Below are 11,535 nucleotides of genomic sequence, written 5' to 3' on the forward strand. Positions count from 1 at the left end.
GTTCCAATACTAGTTTCCAAACAAATCGTTCCAACACCAGCCACCCTAGATACAGTCTCATTACCCATACTCAAAGTTCCAAAGTCACCCGGAGTATAGGATGAGAAAAATTCCTTCCTTGATGTCACATGAGATGCGGTACCACTGTCTACAACCCAGCTTGACTAATCACAGGCAATATTTATTAGATCCGCATCAAGGACAGTAACAAGATCTTCTGTTGTGACGGTGGCCACACGATTGCCATCTTCTTTCTTTTCCTCCTTATCTCTATTCTCCTTTTTCAAAATCCGGCAGAACTTCTTTGTGTGCCCTTTCTTCCCGCAATGATAGCACTCAATATCTTTAAGTCTACTTCTGGATTTGCTTCTATGATGTTCTCTATTTTGAGAACCAAGATTCTTGCCTCTCCCCCTAGTGTCAGTCACCAAGACATCTGATGAGGAGGAACCTTGAGATTTTATTCTCATCTCTTCATTTAAAAGACTGCTCTTAGCAAGATCCATAGAAATCACACCATCCGGAGCAGAATTTGATAATGAAGTTCTAATAATTTCCCAAGAATTTGATAGGGAACCAAGTAGAAACAGGCCTTGAATTTCTTCATCAAAATTAATGCCCATAGCAGATAACTGGTTCATGATCCCCTAAAAAATATTCAGCTGATCTGTCATTGCGGAACCATCGTGGTATTTTAAATCCAACATTTGCTTTATCAAAAACATCTTGTTGTTACCAGTTTTCCGAGCATACAAACTTTCAAGGTGCTCCCATAGATTCCGAGCATGTGTCTCTCCAGAAATATGGTTCAACACATTATCGTCAACCCACTGTCTAATAAAGCCGCAAACCTGCCGATGCAACAAATTTCACTCTTCATCTGATTTATTATTAGGCTTTTTAGTGGCAAAGACAGGTTGATGAAAATTCTTGACATAGAGCAAATCTTCCATTTTGCCCTTCCAAATGGCATAATTTATGCCACTCAAAGTAACCATTCTACTAGTGTTGGCTTCCATCGTTTATCACAAATACAAATACAATTTTATTCGAAGACCAAAGTAATTCTTTTATGATGTGGAAGTTCAGACGGTGCGGCAACCACAGAGCATACTCAGACAGAATTTTAGCTCTGATACCACTTGTTGGGAATAAAATAGACCCGCAAAAATAATATTCACGGTATTAGTGATAAACGCGGAACACTAACTTATGGTTAAATCAACAAGAATAAAATGCAGCAATAATGACACCAAGATTTTACGTGGAAACCCTTCTGAATAAGGGAAAAAACCACGGCCAAGAGGAGCAGTTGGTATCACTATAGTAAGGAATTTTACACTGTGTAATCACGAGTATAAATACTCCAAAGACCACTACATACTCAAAAAGAAAAACACTCTTTTAATTTTCCCACCTTACTACAATATCACTCACACTCTATTTTTCTTCACAGATTATTTTCTTACAGTCTATGGAATACCTCACTTTGCTCTCACTCAGATGTATTGTCTGAGATTTTGGTGTGTATCGAATGAACCATAAGCTGCTTATTTATAGGAATGAATTGCTCCTCCTTATGTCATCAATGACATCACTTTTATGCAAAAGTCTTCACTTGCATTTAATTTGGCCGGTGCCAAATTCAACAATTTGCAACTATTTTTGAAAAGAGTTGCAATTTGGCTGGTGCCAAATTCTTCCTTTGCAGATTTTTCCTTATCAAATGCCTACAACTCCTGGAGATAATGCAAGTGATATTGAAAGTCAACCTTCTACTCCCAAACTGCAGCATTGTCTTAGTTGTGAGTTCCCGGCTCCTTATATATATATACTAGATGGCCTATGTCCGTGCTGCACACGGGCCCAACACTTCAGATTATAGTGTATCTATGTATATGTAGTTGTGTTTAGATAGTGATAATATATATATATATATATATATATATATATATATATATACTATGTTCAAAATACGATTAATATAACATTATAGTTTGTGCTCCGTATCTAAAACTTTATTTTATTCGTGTTTGCTATTTGGAAAGAAAGCTCAAATTTACAGCATCTATGCCACTCACTTAAATACATGAGCCATAGTTTGGAAAGATAGCTCAATTTGCAGCATTTATACCACTCACTTAAATAAAGTATTTTGGAACAGTGGTTCAGTTATCAAGTACTAAAGAGAATTAGTGAATTCTCTAGCGGTACCTAGCATATAGTTTATGAATTTAGGTTGCATCAAATGTTTGACAATCTCCTCTCTAACAGTAGCAGTTTATCTCTCTGATTGAAGTTTAGTTTGATTATGACTTGTAAATTGACTTTCTACTAAGGAGTCATTTTATTTTAGCGCAGAGGTCCTGTAAAGCATGTACCAATAATCATCATGGTCGAATAATTACTACCTGTATTCAAGCTGAAAGTTCAGAGATGATGCCCAAAGATTTATCTAAGTAATAGTAGTAAATAAAAAGATTGCGATAAGCTACAACAAACAGTAAAGTAATATAAAAAGATTCATCTGATGGTTCAACTACACCAATAATGAAATTCATTAGACATGGTTTACCGCAGGGTAGAAAGGTTAAAAGAAATCCATTCACAATCACAGTATTTAGGACAAACACTTCTGCTCAATGCTATGAAAGCCCAACTCACAGAGCTCACTTCCAAATTTCAGTAAGAATATACTCACCATACCATAGCCAAGATGAATTGTATGTGCGAAATAGTAAATGTGCTAAATTACTAACAGCAAAGGCACATTGTAATAACTTATTATACATTTAGAACCTATTCAAAGCAGAGCATGAGATAATCACATTAAGAGCCACTTACTTGAAATGCTTTCCGAACCATCCCAATATGTCTTGGTTAGCCATGTCAACTGAATTTACACCAATCAACATGTAATTTTCTCTTTACTAATTCCCAAAATTAACATTTGATGAGTGTCTGTGAAGTAGCAAAGCAGAAAAGCAGACAACCTGCATACACTCCCATTTTTCTACTCTCAGACACAAAAAATTGGTTCAAGTCGCACTTGTTTCCAATACAAAAGAAAATTAGAAAGAAGAAACGTTTTCAAGGACATAACCAGATAGTCTCTTAAGAATTACATCTTCAAGGACATAAGCAGATAATCTAAATTTTCAAGGACATAAGCAGATAATCTCTTAAGAATTATATATTCCTGAGAAACTATGGATAAGAATGGTACAAAACGTGATACCCTAAGCAAAAGAGTGTTGTCTATCCCCATATTACTCGAAAGAAAAAAAAAAGAGCGGGACGCATATTAAAAATGAAATTGTTTATCTACCCAATCCGAGGAAATCTCATATCTTTTAATGCTTTTACAATTAAGCTCATCATCTTTAAAATTCATTTTCTACAAAAGACTCTTTAACTGAGTTTCTCTCAGTATCAAAATGCACTAATCGAAATAGCTACTGCATAAATTGCAAATACTGAACTGCTCTAATAATTGAAAAAGAAGATTAATTCATGCCACTTATATCTTTAGCTTCACATCAGTTTCTATTGTGGAGCTAATCTTGTATTTTTCTTAGCATTACGTCATCACCAAAAAAAAAAAAAAAAAAAAAAAAAGGACCAGCTCATTACAACCTAATCTGTTTGTCTTCTGATAAACCTTGTGGGACTCAATATGATCCTAAGAAATACATTGGAACTACGGATCTAAGCATCATGAAGAGCACTTGAACTCAGACAATTTGTACTTTTAGTTCAAATTCAACCAAGTATTAGGACAATTAAGCATTATTCCAACAGAAGCAACATAAGTAGGCAGAAACGGACAGATCATCCGTTTATTTTGTCCGGAAGGAGGACATATTCTTAATCTGACAAACAATACATGACCATCCTCTCGTTACTGTTAAATAGATTATACAAAAATTAGTTATTACAAAGAAATGAAGTCAACTATTCCAACAAAATTGAAAAAGATACAAAGATAGACTTATGCGATTAGACGTTTCTATTGGTCAATATATATAAAAGTTGAGTTTTTCGCATGAAAATATTTTCATCAACTTACATAGAAATTGCTCAAATGGTCTCATGCATAAGCAAATCCAGAAATATCTGCTACAGAAAGTAAGATACGCTATAATAACAACTTACCAATCTTTATCGGGCTTTATGTAGAAACAATCAAGTAGACTTGATAAGAGCAGTAGAGAAACAGCTCTTAGCAATGCCTTCAACCTATTAGCCTCTATTGGAGCTTTCTTTTCTCCTCAGATCCAAATAATCGAGAACTCCTTTCAAATTATCTGGAGCTTGATTTGCTCTCTCTTTTCCTACATAAAACATATCAGCGGCAACAATATTTTAATGGAATAGTGGAAAGGGAACACCGATTTGGAACACATTATGGTCAAAGAAAATCTGCTACAGTCGGTAAGTAAAGGATGCTAATTCAAGTTTCATGTCAAAAATTGCACCAGTGTGGCATGGGAGACTAAAAGTAATGAGAGATTATGAATAATCACATGATCAGGTAAGGTTTCTTTTCATATGAAGGGTTTGATTGAAAGTTCATTAAAATGATAGGTCGCATTTTTGTTTTTCTGCTCTCTCATAAACTTCCAGTCAAATGTTTTTTCAGAAATTTTCTCCAAAAACATTTCCAAAAAATATCTTCAAATGTCGAATACAACACAACCTTTTTACCTTCCAAATTTCTATGCATTAGAGAATAAAGTAATAAATTCAGAGTTTTAATAGGACTCCCTTTGGATACATTACAGAGATTTAATCAATCTACATAAGGTGAGTCAAAAATGACGTTCAAATTCTTTGTATTAGCTAGAGTAGGCAAAGAATCAACTTAATACAATCTTCACAATGCACTTTAAGACTAAATTCTACATCACTTCAATCAATATTTTTAAAACATAAAACTTTTGTATGCACCTAAACAAACGAACAGTCCTAAAAAAAAGGGAAATAACAGATTCAGCCTCCTTTTTAGAAGAACTACTTTCATTTTTGATTGATTTCATTTCCTATAACCTTGCTACTTCTGTTTCTGCTTGCAAGAGTGACTTTGGACATTTGACTCAGAAGATTATTTAGAACTGGTGGGTGATAATCTAAGTTGCTCGGACTTGGGACTCGGGTGTGGGTATCCGATACGGGTACGGATCCGAGTGCCGGATTCGGCAAAATCTAAATTTTAAGATTCTGGGGTGCGGATCCGGTTATGGATACGGGTAAAGGGATTCGGCTAATTCAAAATTATACTGCTATTGTCTGCCATCCGAATTGGCGAACACAAAACCCGACCTTGAATTCTTGATTTCTCTGAAATACGAAGCAGCAAAAATGAGACAAAAGTACTATAATATTGAAGGTATGTCATTTCCCTTATCTTAAATCTGTTTTATCTTTAATTTTGATAAATAAAAATCTCAATTTTTCCCCAACTTGTCGATGGACTCGAGTCAAAGTATTCAGACTTGGTTGACCTTATCCGGGACATATCCCGCTCCAGCTCCTGCTCCCAACTTGTGTCGAGACAGGATCGGCACCAAAAATGGAGAGTCCTCAACTTAGGTGATAATTGAGATATTCAAAAAGTGCATATATTAAGCGAGCAGAAAACAATATAAAAGTGCTACAGGGACACATAAGAAATTGAAGTTACTATGCAAAGTGACCAAGTTGTTCAATCTTACCGTATTAGGCCTTAGAATTAAGTAAACGAATCATAATGGTTTGTTACTTCCAAGACTAATAAGAAAACTAATATAAAGAAATTTTGAAGTAGAACAACACTGTTTGAGCCTTACCACCTGTAATGTTGATTGCGGGATAGGTTATGCAGCCTTCGACATACTGCAAAGTAAACAATTAAAATAACTTCATTAGTTGCTCACTCAAATACAAAAACATGAAGATAAATCACAAACAGGTACATGGTGAAGAATGCAAAGAATGAACACTAAAATGAAGTAGATTATACTGAAATTTGACAAAAAGCTCAAACCTAAATCAAAATAATTCATTGTAACACATATATCAAAGAATGAACACAAAAGTAAAGAAGGATATTCTGAAATTTGAGATAAAAAATCTTAAACACAAAATAAAATAATGCACTATAAGGCATATATGAAAGAAAGAACATGAATTTGCAACTGGAAAATTTGAATCTTGAGACCACAAAGCTCATACCCAGATTAAATACATGAGCGAATATCAAAGAACAAACACGAATTTACAGTAGGATATATTGAAATTTGAGACCAAAAAGGTCAAACCCAAATTGAAAAAATGCATTGTAATGCATAAAGAAAGAATATGAATTTACAATTGGAAAAATTGAATCTTGAGAATGGAAAAGCTCACACCCACACTGGAAAAATGAATTGTGAAACAGACATTAAGGAAGTAAGAAGAATTTACAATGAATTTTTCATACTTCAATAAGGTTGGAACCTCGAAGGTACAAAGCTGGAGAATGATCTGGACTATAAATAACGAAAAAGATCAGTCTCAGCAAACTCTGTTCAGCAGAATCAAGTTTCCCTCGAAATAATTGAATTCTTTAATTTCGACAACAAAGGAAACTCCTTGAAAATGGCAAACCATAAGCGCCTACTAATAGCCTTTAGTATTCTACTTTTAAACAAAGAGAGAGCTTAACCCATCATTTAATCAAGCCAAAGTATAGAATAACTCAATAGACAAATGCAACTTTACCTGTTCACCAAAATTGTAACTTCAAGTGATCCCATAACTTTAAAAACCCAATAACAAAGTGAATAGCCATTCAGATAGAACCTACAGAAGGGGAGGAAAAAGGAAGTGAAATACTAAATTATTTGCTGGCTCAAATTGTTGACAAAATAATTATCCCCACAACAGATTGAGTGCAAGGTATCACGGTAAACTTTGACCAAAATTGAAATTTAATGAAGTTAAGGATTTCTGACTTAGAAAGGAAAGCTACCATTTTTATGGTACATAGCCTCCTTTAATCTTGGTAAAATCAGCAAAACAGTATCTGATCTAAAGGTGGTTGTTCTAACTCTGTCGAATAAATCAAGCCTAAGGTATAAGGAAGCAAAATGCTCGAAGAAGGCATCGATAGAAGTAGAATTACAACAATAATTTGTTTCACCTAAAGTTCATTAATCTTTCCTTCAAAAGCCATGAAATTCAGACACGAAAAATGGGAATTGAAGAGAACATGAAAAGTAAAAAAAAAAATATTAAGAATAACTGAACTTGTCTGAAAGGATTGAAAGAACTGAGCATTTTCCGGAAGTATGGAGAAAATTGGAAGGGATGGGTTTGTGTCTGTTCAATCAGTAAGACAGATGATGGGTTTGAGTCTATTCTAGATTTATTATAAAATGACACAGTGCCGTCAATTTTAATTTATTAATTAATAGCACACGTTGACAAAATGCCCACAACGAACGACGAAAAGCACCCCAACTGGTGCTTCTAATATAGTAGAAATATATATATATATATATATATATATATCTTTTTAGCTTTGAAGTCAACTTTTACTTTTACACATGCACATTTACAAAGATTTATAACAAACTGTTTATTTTAGCTTATTGGTGACAGTTCTATTTATAACAAACGGATCCAGCTTACATAAATTGACAAATCAGTGTTGCAAGAAAGTTTATGAATTAAGATAACGATTTTCCAATATATTTTTTGTCAATTTATTTAAGTTGTATCCGTTGGCTCTTGGTCAATATTATTTTAACGAGTCGGATCAAGTGGGGCGGGTCAATAAAATGATTAAAATGCGTATCTACTTATTTCTTAAAAAATTGGCTTTAAATAAAAATTTCATGTCGGCAAAATTTAATTGAAAAATCACTGAAATAGATTGGGTGACTTTCTAAGTAAAATACAATAGTTGAGTGACTTTTGGTTTAGAAAACAAATTGAGTAAACTACTGTTAGTTGAGTGATTTTTGGGTTGGAAAACAAAGATGAGTGACTTTCTGAATGAACCACCTCTAGTTGAGTTACTTTTGGGTTGAAAAACAAAGTTAAGTGACCATCTAAGATATTATCTCTCAACAACAGAGGGTTACTCAAGTTGTAAGCACCCTCCACCTACAACGCTGATGTTGCTGCAGGTTCAAGTCATCAACAAAGCAAAGGAAGAAGCTTTTATGGAGGGAGAAAAAAAACATTTACATCATTTTCGCAGCTTCAAAGATTTGTTTACAATGAACATTGCAAAAGCTATGAAATTCCTGAGATGAAGAGCTTAGTAAAATTAAAATAGCGTGTTTATACTGCTACAACTTTTTTGTCCAGCAGGCCAGCTTGTACTCAGTGATTTTTGTATACAAATGAACATTATAACCTGCTTTAATTTTCAGGAGGCAGGCAGGCCAAGCTTACACCACATCAGATTCTTTATCTAGCTGCTTTGGAAAATAACTGGGGACTTGCTAAGCCTATTTTGGAAGAGGATATAGGTTTTGCTCGCGAAGAAATAACGGAACGGGGTGAACGAGTTCTACATATTGCAGCTTCAGCGAGGAGCACTCATTTTGTAGGGGAGCTAGTGAAGCTGATGACAAAAGCTGATTTGGAATTGAAAAGTAACGACGGAAATACAGCATTTTGTTTTGCAGTAGTGTCAGGGGTTGTTGAAATTGCTGAAGCAATGAGGGAAAAGAATAAGATACTGCCTAACATCCCCAATGATAATGGAAACACACCAATCACTTTTGCAGCTTCCCTCAGAAACAAAGATATGGTATCGTATCTCTACAAGGTGACAGACCCAAAAAATGATGCAAGACAGAGAACTATTTGAGCTTCTTGAAGTCATTATTCAGAGTGAAGTTATGGTACACTAAACTCTTAGAATTTATAATTCGATTAATGTTGAGATGTGTGTATGTGTGTTTATTGTTGGGTTGATTTTGGTTTTACTTGCAGATGTGGCATTAGAACTATTCAAAAGGGACAGAACATTGGTTGCCACACTTTATGCAGCAGATATCTTAAATGCGTTATCTAAAAAGCCTTTAACAATCAGTAGCGAAAATACAGAGGGAAATTGGGAGAAGTTCATTCATCTGTTAAATTCTGGATTTCAACGAGCTTGGTTGCTACTATGGGGAATGTTTATGATACCATTTATCCCATGTACAATTCTCTGGACCTTAACATAATTCTTGAATTAATTGTCTCATATATAGTTCTCATTTTGCAATACAATTTAACTTATATATACTGACTGCATTTTTTTTTTTTTTTGTACTTCTCATATTGCTTCGAATTTTAGGGTCCAAAAGTGTTGGAGTGCCTCTAGAGAAGTCTTTACAGAGGAAGCAAGCCGGTCTGCTACTTAAGGAGCTGTGGGCAGAATGTGAACTACAATTGGCAGAGGATGGTCTTTCGGAGCTAGTTAGGAAGACAAAAATACTTCATTCTGCTGCAAAAGCGGGAAATGTAGAGTTTTTAGCTGTGCTTATTCGCAATCATTCTGATCTCATTTGGACTCTCAACGAAAAAGCACAGACCATTTTTCATGTTGCTGTTTTACATAGAGAGGAAAAAGTCTTCGGTCTTATATACCAAATTGGAGGGATGATCAAGCACTTAATTACTTTCATAACAGACGAAGATGGCAATAACATTCTACATTTGGCCGGCATGTCGGGGCAGCCAAGTGATCTTAATCAGGAACTTGACCAACAGCTTGAAGGGGAGTTAACAGATGGGTCGACTAGCGACATAGAAGAGACAAATGTGACAGAGCTTCCAAAACAGTTTGAACAAGAATTGATTAGAGAGATAAAACAGATAAAAGAGAGTGTGTGCTTTTAGGTGAACAAACTGTTCTATTTCTTTATCTGAAGCTCTTTGCAATTTTCTTTTCCTCTTTCTTTTCCCTTTATCATATTTAAACAATACATGTTGTATTCTTAATATTTGTACTTCCAACTTTTCATAATTTTTTGACTGTCATCAACTGATTTATGACTGATTTGTGCAGGAGCCCAATAAGATTATGCCGCCTTCACTTCTGAAACTATTTGGTGCTGCTCTTCGAATGCAAAGAGAGATAATGTGGTTTAAGGTGAGATATATGACCTAAGGGATCGTTTCCCTTTTTCCTTCTACTTTCAGTCAAAAAAGACAGATAATATGGTCATATGGAGTGCCAGCGGAAATAGTAATTTCTAATTTCTAATTAGAGAGGAGTTCATGAGTCATGACATCCAAAGTTTGATAGCTAGTAAGTAGTAATCTCATCGAAATAACTATGTGGGCCGGAGGTGGAGAAAATTATGCCATCTTTACTCCTCAAGAATAAAAACAAATATGGGAAAACGCCGGGGCAATTATTCTCGGAGGAGCACAAGCAATTACTCAAAGAAGTTGAAGCGTGGATGAAAGACACTGCAAATTATTGTATGATTGTTGCAGCTTTGATTGCCACAGTCATGTTTGCTGCTGCCTTCACTGTTCCAGGCAGTAATAACAGCGATGAAGGCACTCCAATAATGATAAAATTGAATGCCTTTGCGGTTTTTGTCACATCGGATGCGGTGGCACTCTTCACTTCAATTGTTTCCATCATTATGTTCTTATCCATTCTCACGTCTCGGTACACTGAAGATGATTTTCTTGTGTCATTACCTGCCAAGTTATTGTGTGGACTCACGGCACTCTTCATCTCAATAGTTAGCATGCTTGTGGCTTTTGCAGCAACTTTCTTCTTGGTCTATAATTATCATAGGCTTTACGAGCCGAAGGTCATTGCTGCTTTTGCTGGACTTCCTGTAGCTTTGTTCGCGATTTTACATTTTATGCTATGGTTGGATACGGCGAGATCAACATGCTCGTCTAAATTTCTATTTAGACCGGGAAAGCATAGGATTTATAAAGAACAGATCCGTCACAACAGAGGGGCGGGCTTCATTTTCGGGCTTCAATCCGTCAAATTGAATGCCTTTTGTTTAAGTGGTTTCGCAAATTAGTTGCAATGTCTTGAGTAAGAATAATGTGGAAAAATTTCCAAGCTTGGCATTTCGGACTGTAATAAGATTAGCACACTGCTATTATGTTCTGAAATGTTAAATTTGATGATTACGAAATGCTTTATTTTGTTACATTTTTCAGTTGCGCGCACACACCCAAAAAAAAATTATACACAATTGGGGGTGAAAATCATTTACACCCTTTAACTTTATTTTAAAAATCAAACTCTCTCATTTTTATTAAAATTGTTGAGTTTCAAAGCAAAGTTAGAACATCTAAACAAGATAAATGAAAAGGAATGGTTGAACATATATAGCTTCAAACACCAAGTCTTTTCAACGTCAATTAATAAAACATGACAGTATTAAGATACTGTACAGCTTTCAACCAAAAAATTAGCTAAACAACGAGGGATTATTACGGAGATGATCATGACATGCTAACAATATATTCATAATATCAACCGTAGTTGTAGTCGATGCATAATTATGAGTTAAATACTTAAATGGTCAT

General features: G+C 34.9%; 2 protein-coding genes and 1 long non-coding RNA gene across 6 annotated transcripts; 2 read left to right on the forward strand and 1 right to left on the reverse strand.

Moving 5' to 3' along the window:
* Positions 1–2,007: 2,007 nt before the first annotated feature.
* Positions 2,008–7,457, reverse strand: LOC132622216 (uncharacterized). Of its 4 annotated transcripts, none has more exons than XR_009575843.1 (5): positions 6,992–7,257; positions 6,742–6,822; positions 5,829–5,874; positions 4,156–4,334; positions 2,008–2,993 (listed from the first exon to the last, which is right to left on the reverse strand). It is a non-coding gene; the product is annotated as an uncharacterized LOC132622216 (long non-coding RNA). The 4 variants fall into 4 exon arrangements; XR_009575845.1 differs by lacking the exon at positions 2,008–2,993 and adding an exon at positions 3,000–3,904; XR_009575844.1 differs by lacking the exons at positions 2,008–2,993; positions 6,992–7,257 and adding an exon at positions 7,270–7,457 and having other exon boundaries at positions 3,992–4,334.
* Positions 7,458–8,921: 1,464 nt separating this feature from the next.
* LOC132624432 (uncharacterized) lies at positions 8,922–10,224 on the forward strand. Its single transcript, XM_060339215.1, has 4 exons — positions 8,922–9,139; positions 9,234–9,852; positions 10,034–10,117; positions 10,168–10,224. The coding sequence occupies exons 1-4, from the start codon at positions 8,922–8,924 to the stop codon at positions 10,222–10,224; spliced, it is 978 nt and encodes a 325-aa protein (XP_060195198.1).
* LOC132624433 (ankyrin repeat-containing protein NPR4-like) lies at positions 10,057–11,021 on the forward strand. Its single transcript, XM_060339216.1, has one exon. The coding sequence runs from the start codon at positions 10,329–10,331 to the stop codon at positions 11,019–11,021; it is 693 nt and encodes a 230-aa protein (XP_060195199.1). The 5' UTR covers positions 10,057–10,328.
* Positions 11,022–11,535: the final 514 nt, after the last annotated feature.

This window comes from Lycium barbarum, chromosome 12, assembly GCF_019175385.1.
Source record: "Lycium barbarum isolate Lr01 chromosome 12, ASM1917538v2, whole genome shotgun sequence".
Taxonomy (NCBI): Eukaryota; Viridiplantae; Streptophyta; class Magnoliopsida; order Solanales; family Solanaceae; genus Lycium; species Lycium barbarum.

Excerpts from the sequence above, each read along its gene's own strand:
- LOC132624433 (XM_060339216.1), top strand. The coding sequence starts at position 10,329 with ATGCCATCTTTACTCCTCAAGAATAAAAACAAATATGGGAAAACGCCG.
- LOC132624432 (XM_060339215.1), top strand. The coding sequence starts at position 8,922 with ATGTGTGTATGTGTGTTTATTGTTGGGTTGATTTTGGTTTTACTTGCA. Across the intron at positions 9,853-10,033 it reads TAAAACAGATAAAAGAGAGT|GAGCCCAATAAGATTATGCC; the intron begins GTGTGCTTTTAG and ends TGATTTGTGCAG. Across the intron at positions 10,118-10,167 it reads GAGAGATAATGTGGTTTAAG|TCAAAAAAGACAGATAATAT; the intron begins GTGAGATATATG and ends TTCTACTTTCAG.